The sequence below is a fragment of the Barbatula barbatula genome (genome assembly GCF_947034865.1).
Source record: "Barbatula barbatula genome assembly, chromosome: 9".
NCBI lineage: Eukaryota > Metazoa > Chordata > Actinopteri > Cypriniformes > Nemacheilidae > Barbatula > Barbatula barbatula.
The window spans coordinates 20107949-20127796 of record NC_136772.1 but is presented as its reverse complement, the minus strand read 5'-3'; the positions used below and the strand labels follow the sequence as shown (position 1 = coordinate 20127796).

The window sequence follows — 19848 nt, the reverse complement described above, 5'->3', positions numbered from 1 at the left end:
CGTTCTCTCTGTTCATCAGAACACAGAAAGAAATGCATGCAGATTTGGCACAACTCGAGGGTGTGTAAATAAAGGGTGAACTGTCCCTTTAAGGCTGATCATTCATTTATTAGATGCTTTTATTCAAAGCGACTTCCAAATGAGAGATCGCATAACATTTTGTCAACGAGCTAACAATAAGTGTGGTCTATAAGTCCATGTTTACAAGCAGGACAAAGTTTAAAACTGGGGAAATAACAACATCGAAGAAAATATAAATTTTTAAGAAGACTGTGGAAAACTTTACAAATAGTGGTTAGTCAGATTAATGTGAATAAATAGACGCCCTTCTTTACAATTACTTTTATATAAATCTAAATTATAAATCTATGAAGCATTTTATACAGATATAATTTTTGTTAGTTCTTGCAATACATTGCACAGTAAATAACTAGGAATATGGATTTTATGGGATTAGACAAAAAGTAGAAAACGATAAAAAACACGAGCTAGCTTTATTTTACACATTGACAACATGTAACATTGTTAATTTTTAGCTCATCCAATGTGATTTTGTATGTCATTGAAGAATGACAAATGTTAACCATTAGTGGTTCCACAGACTGCAGTCAATACATGCACTTCTTTGCATATGAAACACAAGCTGGGTGGCTGGTAATAGATTAAGCCTGGAGCTGATAGATGTGTATGGTGCTTGCCGTCATTAGTCCATCTGTTGCCGTGATGAAGAGATGACTTCAACACTTGCTTCCCATTGGATATCTTCCATAATCACTTACTTTCTTTGTACAAGAGAGGGCATCCCTGACTGATATAGACCAAGATTGATACTTGTATTTAATATCAGGAGCTACTCACTGTCTAACACTGATTTGACAATTACCTGAATGTATCAGAATCAACTGATAAGATAAAGAGGGGATGGGGTACTGGTGTGGACCTGGTCCAGAAATAGTGGCAGAATATTCTCAGAAACCACACAGAGGGGTCTGTTATCAGGACGCATGGAAAGCATCTTCAACACGATCCGCAGGAGAGAGAGAGAGAGTCCAAGAGGGCTGGGTGGGAGATTAAGAGTAAAAATGGAAAGTGAAGACACGGTAAAAGCGACATCTGTCATGCCAAGCAAAGTTCATACAAAAATACAGATTTTTACTCTCATGTCATTGCAAACTCTTCTTTCTTTGGCAAAGCACAAAAAAGATATCCTCAAATAAAAGAATATTGACTTCTATTGCAAGGACACAAAACCTTTCTAAAAATATCTTCATTTGTGTGCTGCAATTTTATTTTGGCGTACGCCTAGTAGGTTGGGCAACCAGGGAGTTTTTATTGAAGTAAATAAATAAATAAAAAGCGGAAACTGGCTTTTGCAACCAAAAACATGCATGGAAGGAGGTCTGTAAACATTCTGCTACTTCTCTGTTCTCTGTTTGTTTGTTCTGGCTCCTTCTCACAACTGCTTGAGGGACAGAAGTGAAATCAGGGGCAGATGATGAAGACAAGAGTTCTTATTATGAGGCAGAAAATTTCACATTACAAATACTTTTGGGTTCAAGCACTTTTCTCTGTATGCTTGTCTTTCATTTGAATAAATGAGCTACCGTAGAGTCTTTTATCTTAAATATTAAAGACATGACTTTTCCTTGTATTATGGACTTATTTGACATTAATGTGTTTGTAATTATTGCTATAAAAAGACCTTAAAAGGATATGAGCGTGATGTGTGTGTGTGTACATTCAAGTGGGCTTTATCTTCTGTGGCGGTCCTTTTACTGCTGTTGCTGATGTATTTATAGCTCATCTTGATAAAAAGAGGCTGCCCAAACACGACCACTTCAATTAGTCACTCCATAGGTGGAGTAATTGAATCGGGAAAATACACAGCAGAGAGCCGAGAGCCATCAACGCTCAGTCTGACCAGACTCTTCTCACAGAAACACTTCTCCAGGTAAGAACCATGGCCACTTGTGGCTATACAGCTAGATTACTAACATATAACAAAACACCCTCGTGAGCACTGATCCAACTATCATCCATCACTAAATCTGTATGTTGTCTGTCAAACCTACTATGGCTTATGTGCAATGTGTCACGATGTCTGGTCTCATTTGGATTGCCTACTCTTGTGTTATAATGTAAAAAATCTCCCCTTCATTTAAAATACTTTACGTTTTGCTTAAACATTTAGCATTCTTTGTACATACAAACTATCATTTAAATGTCTGCAATCCAATTAATCTGCATTTGTTCTCTCAAAAATATATAACTATGTTCATGCACTCATTTTTATCAATAAGACAAAAGATGATTTCAAATTTTAGATTGAAATGTAAAGGTTTGTAATCGTGTAGAGTAAACAATTCATTCCACTGTGGCTTAGTATTGTGTTCACAATTACCATAGCCATTGTATGTGACACCATGGGGTACTTGACAGCTATAAGTTCTTCATAAAGAATTTATACACAAGATAGAAGTCACAGCGGGTAGAGCAGAGTCATGATGGGTGGTCTGTCTCACCCTCTACATAGATATAGATACTGTACTGTACCGTATGAGAGTGTGAAGTGAAAATGTTGGGGGATTTAATCTCAGGGGAGATAGTCTTTCTTCCAACTGTCTGCAGGCCCTGTTAAGTGGCTTATAAAAGCATTCCATCTTTTTTCTATCAGAGCTCTGCAATATATAAGTGCTATGATGTTTGACACCAGCACCTTAACATAGCTGAACGAGTTATTGAGAAGATTTGATAAATAATAAGTCGTGTATAACTGAATGTGCATCTTGAAATTAGACCTTTACATGTAAGGAGAGAATGTGTGCCCTGGAAACCAACTAACTTTTAGGCTGTAACAAATGTCTGTTACATTTACATTTAGTCATTTAGCAGACGCTTTTATCCAAAGCGACTTACAAAGAACTCAGGGAGCAATAAGGGATATGTCATACAAAAACCAGTACAGTAGGTGCTAATACAAAGTCACTAGTATTAACAAAAGCTAGACCACTACCTGTTGAGAGAAGAGGGTTAGTGTAAGTTTTTTTTGTCTGTCAAGTATAAACGTATGAACGTCTGTTACAATTATTGAGTATTATTATTTTAATTTTATTTTCTTTATGTATCATTTCAAGAGTTGTACTGATGTGCAGAAAATCAGAGTGTAGGTTTAAATGAAATGTTACCCTGATGTGAACCATGACAGATATGAGAGAAAGGGAAAGTGGGGACATTAGACCTATAAAACCATTTCCAGAAAAAATCTGATTAGAATAACAAGATTTCCTACGAGAACAAATGAGGAAACTGTACTGTGGTAGTAATAAACAAAATTCAATTACGCAGATGTACTGTGTATTTCATGAATGAACGTTTTCTCTTTTCTGCAGCACAGTGAAATTTCTTACTGAAGCTTACTGAACCAAATATACCCTGATTTAACCAGTAATTACATCTCACAGGAATTCATAAATATTTTACGAACAAGCTATTTCTGGCTTATTCGTAAGAATTTGTAGTACAATTTGTTTTCGCACCTGTTGGGTTTTGGTGTTGGGCTTCACTAAACTAGGATTTCACTAAACTCTTTAAAATATAACCGTAAAAAGCTGTAATATTCCAGCAGCTGGGGTGCCAGAGAAAAACATAAAAACATGAAAGTAAAATTATATCTTTTCAACGTTATTTTACACTTGTAAAAATTTCTGTAATTAGATTATGTTACCGTATTTCAATAATACGGTAAAGTTCTGTAAAATAAAACCGTAAAATTCTGTCAAATTACAGTTTTCACAGTTTATATAACCAACAGAATATTAAAGTAAGAAATGTCTTCTTGACTAATTACTGTGTGCTTAGAACCATAGAGATCCTATTTCCCAAACTGGAGATCCGGGTGGGACAATATAAAAAACATTTGGCAAGAACGACCAGCAGTGTGCTATTTCGATTGCAGATGAAAGCGAGAGAAGCATTCCGATGGAAAGAATTGAGATGGCTTGCCAGTTGGAGGGAGAAAGCCTTCAAAAGTGAGACAGCAAAAAAGGGCAAGACAAACAGGAAGCAGAAGAGGGGGAGTGAATGACTAACATTGCAAGTCAGAAAAGAATTTTCTTAGAAGGATAGAGAGACGCTTTTCCTGGTTTCCACAATCTGCTGCCTTTTATGGTCAAACTGTTGAAGGGGATTTGGTAGAGTAGTGAAACCCGGGACGTATGTCAGCTCAGTCAGACACGCTCAGCACTTGATAGCAGGGGGCTGAGGATACTGGGGACCCTTGAGGCAGAAGCACAGGGTAGGACAGCTGGCACTGAGTGAGGTGGCACACGTCGCCACAGGGCTCATGGGAATAATACGCAGAGGGGCTTAACAGGAACTCAAACAGCTGTGTGAGTAGATGCTACTCCAGCATGCCATCATTATAACATTTTCTAGAAATCTCAAAGGCTCTCTTTCCCTGCTGTCTTTGAAGCAAACATACACACTTGGACAAAATTTCACAGTAGTGGACAAAAATGATGTCCAACTTTGGAAAATGTATTGAGTCACTATTGAGGACAATAACTGCATCTGCATGCTTTTTGTTTCTCCATGCATTTGTTAACATATTATAATAAAACCCATATTTCCTGATATGCTGTAGTTTGGATTTTTTGCAAATTAGTTTGATCAAATAATTATATTAACCAAGTAGGTAAAAGTAGTGAAAAAATACACAATTTTCTGGCAGTCGGTTTGCCAGTATTACTTACTGTAGATTTTATTACTACCTAATACTTTCCAACGGTTTTTAATTTTAGTGAAACTTTACTTCAACCAAAATTAAAACTCTTGACTTTTGAGATTCAAAATGAGCAAGAAAAGATTGTTCTCATCGCTGGCATAAGCTAGCAACACTGAAAAAACGACATTCTTCCTAAGCATTTTAATTATGTTCTCTAGTAAGAATATTTAAAACTTCTTAAGTTACGAAACATTTACATAACAAGAAACGTGACCTAAGATATATTGTTTAATGAAAGAAAATGTAAGTACTAGGTAAGTTTACTGTATGTTTAAAACAAAATTGTAAATGAAATGACAGTAAGTTACTGGCAAACCTTCTACAAATGTACAGGTAAGTTTTACATTGTAGTTTTCACTATTTTGAACCTGGGGCTGCATCAAAAACCGAAACTGTATATGTGCGCCTGACATTACTTTTGACCACTAGTTTTAGAATCAGACTAAAGTTTGATATAACTTTATAATTATGTGCCTTATTATGGACACGTAAAAAGTTATTTATTGTGATGCTTATTGCCAAACAAATCCATTCCAGACCAGGAATATTTACACACACACACACACACACACAATATATAATCTCTGACAGCTGTAAATGAGATAATAGACTGCTTACGATAGTATGATGTAGTGCACTGTGGAATTTCAGTGGATTAAAAGGATACCGTGAGTGTGTATGTGTGAATTCAGCTGATGGAAGAATGGTACATAGGGTGCTTGAAGTTGGCAAGATCTCTCATCCTCTTGCAAACTAAGAAACCTTCATCATTTATCTGTATATAAAAAGAAACCGATTATGTCACAATGCAACGTTAGATAGTTAAACTTAGTCATAAGACTTTCCCTTCAAATTCTTTTCTATCTGTTTCAGGACTTGGGGTAGAAGTGAAGATGACTGAGCGTTATGACTGTCACTACTGTAAAGAGTCCCTGTTTGGGAACAAGTATGTTCTTCGTGAGGAGAACCCGTACTGTGTGAAGTGCTACGAAAGTCTGTACTCCAACACCTGTGAGGAATGCAAGAAACCCATCGGTTGCAACAGCAGGGTAACCACTGTACATACAGCATGTATGAAATAAATAGTACTGACCCAGTAAAGTTAGAAGTCAGATGGGATGTTAAATAATGCCTTACTACATTAGGTTTGGCTGACATTACACATTCCAGGAAAGAACCATCAATTTAAATAAGAAATGACAGTTTTGTGTTTTGTATGCATGGAGCAGGTTTATCTAAAACAGATCTCACAGTAACTCCTGAAGCTCAGTGGTTAGAGCAGGGTACTAGAAAGCCAATGTCATGGGTTCAATCCCAGGGATTTAGAAACAAATGCATAGCATAATGCAATGTAAGTCGTGTCTGCCAAATGCATAAATCTCAATGGGTTTAGAAAATTTGTTATACACAGTTATTATATAAAAATAGATTAATCTGACAACTTTTGATGACAATAACTGCTGGAAACTCGTTCTTAGTACTTGTTTAACCTCCAAATTAAATCAAAATGAAATTTTTGGGCGTTTCGTATGAATATGTTTGCGTGTGCTCCAAAACATTTAAAGATATTATGCCCATTGTGTTGTGACGAAAAGGCTATTGGTTAACTTAAAAGGAGGAGGTGCCACTCAATATGCTCCACCCTAACTTCCAGTTTTAGTATGTATTCACATAAACCCATTGGACAAGGCTGTGTCATTGCATCAACCCAATACTTTGTAAAGACAACTTTGTTTCTAAGTGTCCTGATAAAACCAATGTGCTGTTACTCCCAGAAATTCAATCAGATTAGTGCTTGCCAGACTAAGAACGTGTTCTCCAGTTCTTTGAATAGCGTTGTCATCACAGTGTCCTGTAACTCTCGTTGATTTAGGATCTATCCTACAAAGACCGTCACTGGCATGAAGAATGTTTCCACTGCTTCCAGTGCAAGCGCTCGCTGGTGGACAAGCCCTTCTCTACCAAAGATGAGCAGCTACTTTGTACCGAGTGCTATTCTAATGAGTACTCCTCCAAATGCCACGCATGCAAGAAGACCATCATGCCTGGTAGGAGATTCTTTCTGGAAGGATCTCTTTCCTCAGATCAACTGATGTTTGTGTATAGTCAGTTTATCATTTGATCAATCTAAATCGTCTGGGCCTCTACGATTCTTAGATGGATCCATGGAAAGCTATTCTCGTCCATGCAGTAATAAATGTAATTCGGTCTCTTCACACAGTGTGCAGAACATTCCAACTCCCACAGAACGAAAGCTAATATTTAATGCCTGAAGCATGCAGACAAAAGATGTGAGATTAAAGTCAGACTCTTTAAAACAAGGAAGGCCTGTCCTGAGAGGGTTCACTGCGCCACTGCTGGTATTTATAGAGTTTCTGATAGGATGTCTGGATAGTGATTTATGCTACGTCTGATGACTCTGTAATTGAATCAAAGCAGGGCTGTGGGGCATTCAGAATTTAAGAATGAATTCTGATTCATTTGAATTGATTTCCATATTGAGGTAGCAAACAAGACACAAAATCATCATCTAAATTTAATGAACTACATGGAAAGGAATGCCTTGCTTTTAATAACAATATTTTGATTTCAACATGTAATCAGACACACAATAGATATTCCCAGAAACAATATATTAAACTAAAAACTCAGTGTTTTAAAAACTCCTACAGATGGACACTTCATTTTTAAAGTGCTTTATTTTGCCATTGTATCACTATTCATTTTGATGTTATGTTCAATGTATATTGATGTTATATATTAATTGCATTTATTTATAATTTTATATATTTATTATTGATTTGGTTTTCATTGTTAGAAAATCATAACAAATACATCAATAAAGAGGCATAATTGGCTGAATATCATAATGTTAACATTTATGTTTCGTTGCAAAACTTTCTATCATTTTTCCTACTATTAAATTGTCTGTGAATTAAATGCAAGTCATTTTCATAAGTTCTTAAATTCTGAATGCCGACCCAGCCCCCGAATCCAGACCTTGCTATTAAAATTTACTTCAGACACTTTTGTAGGATTTCATTTTAGTGTCCATTTTTATCAACATTTATTTGCAAAATAGCACATCCCTAATATGAGCTGTTAAAATCATATCTGTCCCCCAGGCTCCAGGAAGATGGAACATAAAGGAAACAGTTGGCATGAAACCTGCTTCACCTGCCAGCGTTGCCAGCAGCCGATTGGCACCAAGAGCTTCATCCCTAAAGACAACCATAACTACTGCGTGCCCTGTTACGAAAAGCAGTTTGCCATGCAGTGCATTCACTGCAAGAAGGTGCAGTAAATCTTCAACAGCCATTGAATATTTTTTAAAGCTAAAGCATATCGGATGTATTTCCGTATTTATACTAATAATATTGAAACTTTCCCTATTCATTCTGCAGCCCATCACCACTGGAGGTGTGACCTATCATGACCAGCCATGGCACAAGGACTGTTTCCTGTGTACCGGCTGTAAGCAGCAGCTGTCTGGCCAGCGCTTCACCTCCCGTGATGACTTTGCCTATTGCCTCAACTGCTTCTGTAACTTGTATGCTAAAAAATGTGCCTCCTGCACCACCCCCATTAGTGGTATGCACAAGCCAACACGTGTAGCCATGAATAACTTCATAGTTATACCTCAGTTATGATGAAAACCATTGATATGTGCTGGTTTCAAATATTGATATTTATTTATTATATTTAATAAATTTGCTTATAAATCTTTAATCTAATAACATCAAACATATGGCGATATCTAGTATATGCTCCTAACATGTTTGTCATTTCATGTTTGCCGTAGGACTTGGAGGCAGCAAGTACATCTCATTTGAAGAACGCCAGTGGCACAACGATTGTTTCAATTGCAAGAAGTGCTCTGTGTCACTGGTGGGCAGAGGTTTTCTGACTGAGAGAGATGACATCTTGTGCCCTGACTGTGGCAAAGACATCTGAACGATTGTTCTAAATCAATCTAGATGTTTATATACCAAAGCATTGATGAATGCCGAAGCATGAAACTGCGTGCGAGTGATGAGTACATTTACTTTAGGTGATACACAAAAATATAGTGAATACTATTTACAGAAAGTTTAATAGTCTAACAAAAGGAAAGGGCCGGTTATCTTTATTTCAATATTTATATGGGTGTTTGAAGACTGAAGAAAAATCTGTTTATTACTTAGCCTTAAAATATCTGACTCGTTCTATGATGTGTTACATAACTTGGTGTGTCTTAACTAACGAAAATATTAAAGTCTTGGTCTTTTCTGTATGCAATAATTGATTAAAAAACTTTAATAACCAATATCATTAAAATGATCATTGAAAAGTATTAAAAACAAATTGATATGGTGTTATATTTTTGTTTAATGTGACATTTGAACATGGCAAAATAAAACAATAGCCCCATCTAGGAAAATCTGCTGAAGAACTGTTAATGTTTTAGGTTATACACAATGCAAGGTAATGTGTATTTGACATTGGGTAAAGGTGAGAGGAATAGAGCTGAATGACACACAAAAAATACACTTTAAACTTAATTTAAAGTGAATTCAATTCCTTTTCTCAGTTTACCAGCCAATAGTAATGTTTTTTCTTTTAAAATAATCACTTATTATTTTCACATGAGGCCTTTAGAAATTATATTCATGCATTTAATTAGGAGTAATAAATAAACGTAATATTATAGACATTTTTACAAGATGAAAACCATAAACTTGTCCAGGCTTAACTGCGAGTTTTTTTATTTCCAATGCAACAAAATATTCTTACATTCAACAAGTGTGAGATCCGAATTTCAAGTTACACAGCAAACTGAACCAACCTTTTTTACATATCCCATACGGACTCTAGAACACCATTCAAATAACTTCCAAGTATTAAAGACTCCCAGCTGTATAGTGCTTTCAATATCTTATATCAGTTTCATATAAACTGTGTCTAAGTTGCATTAAGTCATTGCTCAAAAATCATTTAATCAATAAATTTAGACTTCGATCTTTGGCCTAAACAGGAATGTTAGGACCACAAACACCATAATCAGTGATTTATGCTGTGGCTTGTTGCCACCGAGACACATTCCGTGCGTTTGAATAAAAACTAATGTTTAAAAAGAACCTCATGGTTTGGATGACAGAACAGAGTCTGTAAAATGAGAAAAATGAGAATGTGAAAACCTCTTTATGTTGCTTTCTCTAAGATAAACAACACATGACTTCGAACTTCAACATTTCAAGATATGGTGGGGACCAAAAATACATAAAATCTCACCCTCATCTCAGGTGATGGTTCAAGTTTTTACTTTTACTTTCCCTCAATTTGTTCCAAAACTGTATACATTTGTTCTGTTAAACAAAGGTATTTGGGAAAAAAGTGAACGCTTTTCATTTGTGGGACATCACTCACTACCATAGTATTGTGTTCTGTTGAACACAAAATTAGATATTTTGAAGAACAATTCTGGGGCATCTTTGACTACCATTGTAATTTTTCCAACTATGGTAGTCAATGATTCCCTAGAACTGAAAGTTGCAAACATTCTTTCAAATAACTTTCTTTGTGCTCAGCAGAACAAAGACATTTATACAGGTTTGGAACAACATGAGGGCGAGTAAATGATGAAAGAAGCTTCATTTTTGGGTAAACTATCCATTTATATCCCTATTCCTTTATATATTAGTTAACGCTTAGTCATCAATCATTTTTACAGACAGTAAAAAATTGCCTAGAATCCTTTCTCTGTATGATATTTTCCTCATGATAAAGTCAGTACTAAATGCAAAAAAAGACATTTCAAAAACAAAGGTAAAAGATCAGCTAGGTAGGTAAGTTTTCAACTGCTACAATCTTCATTCCTTCACTCCTAATTTATCTCCTATTATGCAATGAACCAGAGGAGCATATTCCACAACATTTGTTCCCAGTGTCTGGTTTGTAACGATCAGGGAAGGGCTGAAGAGTCGTCACTTGAGGGGTCTCTAATACCCAACTGTCTATCCAACTTGATATGTGATGACAAGATTATGGCCATGTGATATGTTGAACCTTTTTCTTCATATCTGGTGACTTAATGTCGGTCTGCTACAAAACAATAGAAATCCCAGTCATTTAAAAAAGGCAAATCATTCTGAAAGACTTGAATGATATTAAATGACAATACTAAATCTACACAAAACATGTCAACATAAAACTTTCCATAGATTACGTTCTATACTCACAGCAGTGTCACTGGGGGCCGCACGCTTTAGCTTAGACGTCATGTTGTTCAAATGCACTGAGTCGCTGTCAGTGTTAGAATGATTACATGTAGCTGCAGGGCTCTTGTGGCCGCTCCCTGACGGTGATACCGGGGTCCTATTATGGGAATTTGAGGAAGTGTTGTTTGTAGAAGATCCGGACAGCTTGCGTATGGGATTTGAGAGACTGACACTGGAAACTGGGGGCTTCAGGCGGTCGTGTGCAGCAGGTGCTGGTGAGGTAAGAGGTTTCTTCAACTTAACACTGCCTGTATTAGTAGAGCTGCCATCAAACACGACCAACGGCCTCTTCCTGCCACTGTCCGTGCAGAAACGGAAACACAGAAAACACAGGTTTAGATACCCAGGGAGCACACAAATCGTAAAAAATGTGCACCTTTTATCTCTTTGGATAAAAGCATCCGCCAAATTCATGCATGTAAATGGTGAGTTAGGACATAACGGTTAATAATTACATTTAGTAACCAAAAACAATATCATAATTCCTGACCCCTGTGACATCCCTCCAAACGTCAATATTTCTGAAATATAAACTTATAATAGAGTTGACAAATAAATAAGAAAATTCTTCATCATGCACTCAAACTCATGTCATTCTAAACCTGAACTTGTTTGCCGAACACAAAAGAAGATATTTTAAAGACATGACATAAAACAACATCGTCCTGCATTGCATGGACACAAAACCACAATATTTTTGTTTTACAGAAGTCATGCGGGTGTTGAATAACATTAAAATGAATAAATGAAGATAGTCGTTCTTGTATAGGTAGTCATTCAACACAATCAAAGTTTTTAAATTACAAGGATAGTTCTCCCTATTACAAGCAGGGTTCTAAATTAACACCCGCCAACCCGCCAAATGCGGGTAAAAATTAGCTAGCTAAACTAGCTATCTAGCTAAACTCCGTCTTATTTCAGTCTGCTCCCTGCTCTGGCTCCGTTCGTTTCCATGGTTTCTCACGCTGGTTTCACTACAAACTGCGCGCAGCCAATGGGCGTATGAAACTTCACCACGTAGCATTACGAAACAGTGTTCTTGGGAAATGTAGGAAGTACTGTCAGGTGGATAAATGCATAGGATAAATGACCGAGAACAGAGCCTTATGTATCATGCATGTAATGCCTCATGCATCACCGGCCAAACTGGCTAGTAAGTTTTTATTAACACCCGCCAAAATGAATTTTTACCTCATTTAGTTTAGCTAATCTTAACTTTATACTTTACTTTGCTAGCTAGCAAAGTAAAGTATAAAGTTAAGATTAGCTAAACTAAATGAGGTGGTGGTTGGGACAGACTTCTGGGGGCGAGAAGAGGAACGAGGCAGGGGATGAGGATATCAACAGAGAAACGAAGAAAAGAAAATTTAATGCCAAATGGCTGACGGGTCGTGAATGGCTTGTGTTTGATCACGAAAATGTCGTCATGTTTTGTCAGGATTGCCGCATGTACCCGAAAGACAAAAACAAAACGAACAATTTCGTGGTAGGAACTACTAATTTTAAAGTCGAGGCAGTAAAGGACCATGAGAGTGCCCGAAGTCATCAGGAGAGCCTAAGGATTAAAACTGCAGATATATATAAAGACAGATATAAAGACAGATAGAAAGATAGATAGAAAGAAAGATATAAAGATAGATACTGTAGATAGATATAGACAGATATAAAGACAGATAGAAAGATAGATAGAAAGATATAAAGATAGATACTGTAGATAGATATAAAGACAGATATAAAGACAGATAGAAAGATAGATACTGTAGCTAGATATAGACAGATATAAAGACAGAAAGATAGATAGAAAGATATAAAGATAGATACTGTAGATAGATATAAAGACAGATAGAAAGACAGATAGAAAGATAGATACTGTAGATAGATATAAAGATAGATACTGTAGATAAATCCCAAACTTGAAATGTATGCACTTTCTGTGTATATTTTGTTGTATGTATTGTACTTTATATGTATTTTTCATGCCAAAATTGTTAATAAAATGATCAAATGCATTCGGTGTTACTCATATTTTCACCCGAAAAAAGTGGCTAGTGGAAATTCTGATTGGCTGGTAACTTTAGAAAGTTACCAGCCACATTGGCTGGTGATCAAAAAAGTTAATTTAGAACCCTGATTACAAGCCAAAACGAATCAATTGAAAACGCTTTCCAGCAGTTTCCAGTAAGAGGAATCCAAAAATCTTTAGAAACGGATTTTTTTGCCGTGTATAAACTGTTCTTGGATGGAATGTATGACATTTTTGTGATACACGACGCGAGCACAGTTTGTCTTCCATCAGTCACCTGTTTACACTGCTGGAGCTCGGTCTCTCTCTGCATCTCTCCACCCTTTTAGCCCAGCGTGTGTTCTGCAGATCTCTCTGTGGCAGAGGAATGACATGCCGCAGATACAGATCTGTGAGCCGGTCACTGTCCCCATGATCATCCGCCGCTATCTTCCTCTAACACACATATAAAACATGTTTTTTGGAGGGTAGATTGATAACCGTTTGCATTCATTCCCATTGTCCAACATCTCAACAACCTGACGCCCCTTCGTCTCACCTCATGTAACACAAGCTGAATAAACTCTCGTGACAGGAGCTCGGGATGAAGCAGACAGTCGACATTTGCAACATTTCCAGCATTTGATGTACGCTCTTTCGTGTTATCCTGCTTGCGCGACGCCATATTTGTCACCCCACTTCCGGAGAGCACAGGAAGACACACCCCTTCTCTGTTTACGCGCGTAGCGTTTTATCGCACAACGATCATTACTGCCACCCGCAGGATGATGTGCGTTACACAACCACACATACAGTGGAATCTGGAGAACTCGTTTATAGAGCAGCTAGGCCTATACATCGAAGCATAATAAATATAACTTTAAGGACTTAAACCGACAGCAAATTTTGGTTTATTAAAGGGCTATTTTACTTTACACAAAAACATTCTCTTTCGCTTAAGCAGTTTCATCATAAGACTGATACTCAAAACAGATGGTGTATAAAACATAGTCTGAATTTATTTTATAGTGTAACTGTGTAACGAAAAGCTTATTTCATGCCTTAAAGTGACAGTTCACCCAAAAAGGACAATTGTGTCATCATTTTATCACCCTATTTTTATTTCAAACCTGTATGACTTTCATTCTTCTTGGTATTTTAAAGAATGTTAAACAATAAGGGTACTCATTCACTTCTATTGTATAGACACAAAACTAATGCAGGTCAATGGGAAAAAAAATCTATGGTGGTAGTCAACGGTATTCCGGAACTGTTTGGTATCACACAGTCTTCTTTAGTATTCTGCAGAAAAGAGTAACTCATACAGCTTTGAAATTTGGCAAGTAACTAATGACGACATTTTCATTTTCAACTTTCCCAATGGTCGACCATCAATAACAGCAAATTGTAACTTGTCGGAATGTAGTTTTTAACGCTTATGCACTTTTTTGTAGGAACACCAGTCATGGGTTCCTTCCCCAAGAAATGCATGCATGTCTTAATAAAATGATCAAATCTGAATGTATTTTATGTTTTCACTGCCAAATGCCCACAATGTAAAAAATGCATCGACTAAAATATGCATTGACATTCTACCAAACATTCCATTACTTTCAGGAAATACCATCTTACAGTTCGATAGTTGAGTTACTTTATTTGGCAATTTAACGGTTTTACAAAACTTCAGAACTTCAAGAAAAAAAAAAACTCAGTTTAGGGACATAAATGAATATTGCTTAAAAACACATAAAATGGCCCATGCTGTTCCCACTACTGCAGAATATGACAGATGGAGTTGCTTCTCAAGCCTTACATTCAAACATATTATAATCATCAAATAGTTTCAAACACACCAGTGACATATTTCAAAACAATTCTTTGCTGTCTGAATTTTTAAATATCAACTTGGTTTTCATGGCATTTTTAACATTTATACAAATTTTCAACTCAAAATAAGTTAAGAAAGTACATTGAAATGAATTAAAGCCAAGTAGATTGTACTTAAACTTTAAGGCAGCAAAGATTTCTTACAATGTACAGATATAGTATCACACTCAAAGAATCTTCATTTGTTGGCTTGAATATACTTTGGTGTACATCCTAGACCGAAGATTGGGTCTCACTGCTGCACACGTAAATGTTGCTGGGTCGTATACGCCTGCGACTTCTCCCGGGAATCTTGGGACAGAGCTGACAGCTCTTGGGTATAAACTCCAGACAAGCCTCCCGAAACTTTCGGATTCTCCAGCAGTATATCACAGGGTTAAAGACGGCTTTTAGGTAACTCAGCCACAGAGCTCCAATGCTGATGGGGTAAAAAGTTGGGCTAAGGTAAAACCGCTTACTGAACACTGCCAGCAGGCTCACCACGGTATGTGGCAACCAGCACACAGAGAAGCCGATGAAAAGAATGAGGATGGTGGTAAATGCCCTGGTTTTGAAACTCATGTCAATGTTGACTTGGGGGCGATGCAGACCGGTTAAACCCAGTTTGCTGACGTGGTTGATGGCGACGCTGCCTTCGCTGGTATGGTTGTGGATGCGCAACGCATTGCGACGGACTGTGTTTAGAATACACAGGTATGAGTACAACATTACGCTAAATGGCACAAAAAACACAGCAACTGCGAGCAGCACCGTGTAACCCCGGTCCGCAAGCGATTCGCTATATCCTAGAATGCACTGCGGCACTTGGGCACCAATCCCAGCAGTCCTCCACCCAATCACGGACGGCAAGGACACACATAGCGACAGAGCCCATGACGCGGCTATGAGAACTTTTGCTCGATGGGGTGTCAGCTTGTCTTGTCGCTGAACGATGATGAGGAAACGGTCAACGCTGATGATAAGCAGGATAGACACGCCCTCCAGAACAAACAGCCAGTAAAGCATTACCGATACACGACAGAAGCTCACTCCGAAGCTCCAGTCCGTCGTTGCCAGGGTGACGGCAGTGAACGGCATGCACAACAGCGACAGCATGATGTCAGAGAATGCCAGCGTGGCCAGCAGAAGATTAATTGCTGAACGCATCGCCGGTTTCTGATAGACGATAAGACACACGATGGCATTACCGAGGAAACCGATGGTGATCATGAAGATCATGATGGCCGCCAGTGCCACCCTGAGAGTGGTGGGCATAAGGGCGTTCTCAGCATCCTGAATCTCAGTCTCAATCGGTTCAAGGAGGCCACACCCATCCATTGTGCTGCCATTACATGTAAACATGGCAACTGTTAGCAGGTATCATCCATTCCCAGCAGAGAAGTCATACATAATCCATTGCAGTGGTCCTGACAGCGCCTACTGATGGAATTACTCTCCACATTGTTGTACAAAGGTATCTGAAACAGAAGACCATGATAGAAATGAGGTTTCAATCTGTAAAAAAACAATGGATAAACTTTATGGTTTTATCAAGTAGGCAGGTGGTGTTTGTGAAGGTATTTCAGCGATTGACTTGTCTCTAAAACCTGCATAATCAAGCAGGTGCACACTTAAAATGGTTCAATTTATCAATGACATAAATGATCAAATGTGTACAACACCACGTCTGTCGGTTTCTGCATAGCAATGCGGTGAGCATCCACCATACAAACACAAAATAACGTCATGGTTACTGATAAAAGAGCGGAATGATGCTCACTCAGACTCAGAGGATGCTGCTGTTGCCATGGTTACACTGGGTCGTTCTTTGCTAAGGATAGTGCAGATATAAAGGGCTACGTAGATTCCAAGAATTCACCACAGAACGCCAACAGCACCTACACTCCAGTCCTAAGCAAGATCAAAACACATGTATAAAACATTTCACACAATTAAAAAATAAGCACAGCGATTGCCTAAAGTCCCTCGTACTTGAATGTCACTTATTGGTGCAAACTGAAGAAATAGATTGTAAATCGACTTTTATCACATAAATAGAAACATCACAATGTTACAGTTTGGCCCTTGCTACTCGTGTCCTATTGGGTAAGAAATTATTTCACGCCCTCTAGAATACTTGAAAATACGTCATGTATACAAGTAGTCAAGTGCAGAGAGCACAAGTGTGGGTATGTGCTGCGTTCCAGACCACTCGGATTTCATATCAAGTTAAATGTCCTACCTCCGACCGCAATGCGTTCCAGTCCATCACGCGTCACATTCGCATGTTTACCACATGATGTCACTATGAGACCCCGTTCTCCTTATGCTAGTTATTCAAACATAGACATCTGTAAACAGTTTCTGGATGTTTTAACGTCAACGGTCATACATATTACTAGTTGTAAAACTAGTTTAACGTTTTTTTACGGTTCACAAAGGGTTGCTAAGGCTAACCACCATCTTGTCCGTGACGTCAAATGACCCGCCTCGCTGAGCTCGGGGTTGATCGATGTGCCCCGAGTTCAAAGGTCAGATCACCAACTTCGCTCCGTCCCAGACGTTTATTTCTGGAATTGAAGTTGGGAATACCCGAAATCCGAGTTGTCTGGAACGCAGCATTAGGATCATACTTTTGGTTACATCGTCAACCGGTTGCTATGGTTACCACAAGAGATGTTACGATATAAAAATGATCAAATTTTTCATCATAAAAAACACACGCAAGAAATGATAACTGTGATCTCAGTAATACAGAGTAGACATCAAAAGGTATTAATAAAAACACACCTCCTTTGTTAACGTAGGCCTAGCAATTTGAGCTGTTTGCATAATGTTAACGTGCTTTGAAACAGATGTCTAATATATATATATATATATATATATATATATATATATATATATATATATATATATATATGTGTGTACTCGACCTGCTTCATGTCGGATTATTAAAACACAATCATAAATCAATTACACTGATTTGAAAAATACAATATGCTACAAATACATTGTAATGTAATTTACGAGCTTTGAAAAGGATATGCATGACAATAGTACGAATATAGTAGCCTAAGCCACTCTTACCGATGTATTCAGTCATCACAGGACACGCCACGCATGGATCATTCAGCAGCTCTCACGTGCACTTTCACGAGTGACAGTATACACGCATCCAGATGTGCTCCTAAAGTCCAAATATCTGTTGACCGGCGGCGAGTCGTGGAAAAGGTGACGGACGAGATGTTACATCAATGCAAAGGATTGCTATTGTTTCCAGTGCTGCGATTTCTTGCTGCATCAAAAAAACATTCGTCGGGGTGTGAGGGAGAGGTGTGACAACGCCAGCATCAGCATCATCATTAAAGATTTCAGAGGGATGACAAAGCGCCTCCAAAGAGCGGAAATTAATCTAAAGAATATGAGATCTATATTCTCGGATTTTGTTGTACAGTCATCTTTATTGAAATCGCAGTGTTATTGCCTCTAAATGTATTTTATCATGCCACATTCATTTTCCATGCCTCTCATACACACACTGTTTTATCATGAACGTAATTCATAGGCTATTTCCCTTAACCAAACCTTCCAAAACCATTTTGCAATGATTTAAAACATTATTAATAAAGCATTTAGTCTCATTAACGCACAGCTTTAGGTACTCACAACATGCATGTACAGTATATAGGCTATGTGAAAATTGAAGTGGGAAACACTCAAATTGTACACCACATTACATCCCAGTTAATAATATTAAGATTCGCTTAATAGGACTAGGTGTTAAAATGCCACTATTTCAGCACAGTTGAATTGCCCAATAGGACATTTTCCACGCCTTATGCATGACAGAGGGAGCAGTCAAGCGTATGAATAGAGGAAAGGTGTCAGGATCTCGGGAGAGATCTCAAGGATTGGAGGTGGAAGAACCCAATTGCAGGCAGCGACGATGAAGGGGTTAACAAGACTTTATTAATAAAAATAATATTAATAAAAACACGGCAAAACAAACACCCACAATGGGGGAAAACTGAACTAAGGCAAGGTACAGAAAATAAAGACTTCCCACGAGGGGGCATAAATAAACAAACAGGAACAATAAACAAGTCACTTCAAAATACACATACGGGTGATCAGGAAAACGAACACGGTAGGAAACATGAACACGAGCCAAGACACAGGTACAGGTACAACGAAGAAGCACAAGACAATAGACATGAGGGCATTAAATAGGGAAACTAACAGAGGATAATTAACAAGGGACAGCTAACAAGGAAACGAGAGGGGCGGGGCCAGAGACGAGACCGGAGAGAACACATATTATGTCATAACTGACAATAATATGTTTCTCTCCACACAAAACACGTGGACCTGTCATGATCCTGCCACTAGACTAGGAAAACAAGACATGAGAGGGCAGGATCCTGACAAAAGGAGGTCTAAAGTTTCACTGGGTTGGTCGGGTAGGCATCCCCTCTGTTTGGGGATAACTGATTGTGGAAATACATACTTACCTTAATTTGCTCTTGTCAGAGAGACATCTCATGAGTTGTGTCCGTTACTACTTTCCTCACAACCATTATCCTGCGTGAAAGATGCCTTTTGGTGAGGTCCTTCTGATCATGCACTTTGTATGTTAATAATAATAACAATCATGGTTAGGTTATTATTATTATTATTGTTAGGGGACCTGCAAAGCCACAAGATTGTCTTAGGTAGGATGTAAGGTTGTCCACCCCAAAACAAACATGTGCTCTGCATATTACAGGACTCTGTGGATCTTATTGCTTTCCTACGGAGTGTGTAATTTCCTTAAAAAAACAATCCCTCCTCTCTCTTCATTCACAACTCAAAAATATTTCTCATCATGCTGTGTGCTGCAGCTGTGAAAGATGTGACATTGCTATTGGCCTCTGAGATCTCCACATGGTTGTTGCTGTCAC

At 37.9% G+C, this 19848-nt stretch overlaps 3 protein-coding genes across 8 annotated transcripts; 1 reads left to right on the top strand and 2 right to left on the bottom strand.

Moving 5' to 3' along the window:
• The first annotated feature begins 1734 nt into the window (after positions 1-1734).
• On the top strand, positions 1735-9199 carry fhl2a (four and a half LIM domains 2a). Of its 2 annotated transcripts, none has more exons than XM_079464219.1 (6): positions 1735-1951; positions 5657-5832; positions 6657-6831; positions 7909-8078; positions 8188-8374; positions 8586-9199. In XM_079464219.1, the coding sequence occupies exons 2-6, from the start codon at positions 5677-5679 to the stop codon at positions 8735-8737; spliced, it is 840 nt and encodes a 279-aa protein (XP_079320345.1). In that variant the 5' UTR covers positions 1735-1951; positions 5657-5676; the 3' UTR covers positions 8738-9199. The 2 variants fall into 2 exon arrangements, with proteins under 2 accessions (XP_079320345.1, XP_079320344.1); XM_079464218.1 differs by lacking the exon at positions 1735-1951 and adding an exon at positions 4008-4388.
• Positions 9054-13849, bottom strand: cUnh2orf49 (chromosome Un C2orf49 homolog). Of its 2 annotated transcripts, none has more exons than XM_079464220.1 (4): positions 13602-13849; positions 13341-13498; positions 11002-11338; positions 9054-10864 (listed from the first exon to the last, which is right to left on the bottom strand). In XM_079464220.1, the coding sequence occupies exons 1-4, from the start codon at positions 13725-13727 to the stop codon at positions 10805-10807; spliced, it is 681 nt and encodes a 226-aa protein (XP_079320346.1). In that variant the 5' UTR covers positions 13728-13849; the 3' UTR covers positions 9054-10804. The 2 variants fall into 2 exon arrangements, with proteins under 2 accessions (XP_079320346.1, XP_079320347.1); XM_079464221.1 differs by having other exon boundaries at positions 9512-10861; positions 13602-13763.
• An 88-nt stretch (positions 13850-13937) lies between these two features.
• Positions 13938-18222, bottom strand: gpr45 (G protein-coupled receptor 45). 4 transcript variants are annotated; one of them, XM_079464121.1, is made up of 3 exons: positions 17151-17523; positions 16689-16819; positions 13938-16386 (listed from the first exon to the last, which is right to left on the bottom strand). In XM_079464121.1, the coding sequence occupies exon 3, from the start codon at positions 16268-16270 to the stop codon at positions 15143-15145; it is 1128 nt and encodes a 375-aa protein (XP_079320247.1). In that variant the 5' UTR covers positions 16271-16386; positions 16689-16819; positions 17151-17523; the 3' UTR covers positions 13938-15142. The 4 variants fall into 4 exon arrangements, with proteins under 4 accessions (XP_079320247.1, XP_079320248.1, XP_079320249.1 ...); XM_079464122.1 differs by lacking the exon at positions 17151-17523 and adding an exon at positions 16901-17148 and having other exon boundaries at positions 14579-16386; XM_079464123.1 differs by lacking the exon at positions 17151-17523 and adding an exon at positions 17996-18222 and having other exon boundaries at positions 14685-16386.
• Between the last annotated feature and the right edge of the window lie 1626 nt (positions 18223-19848).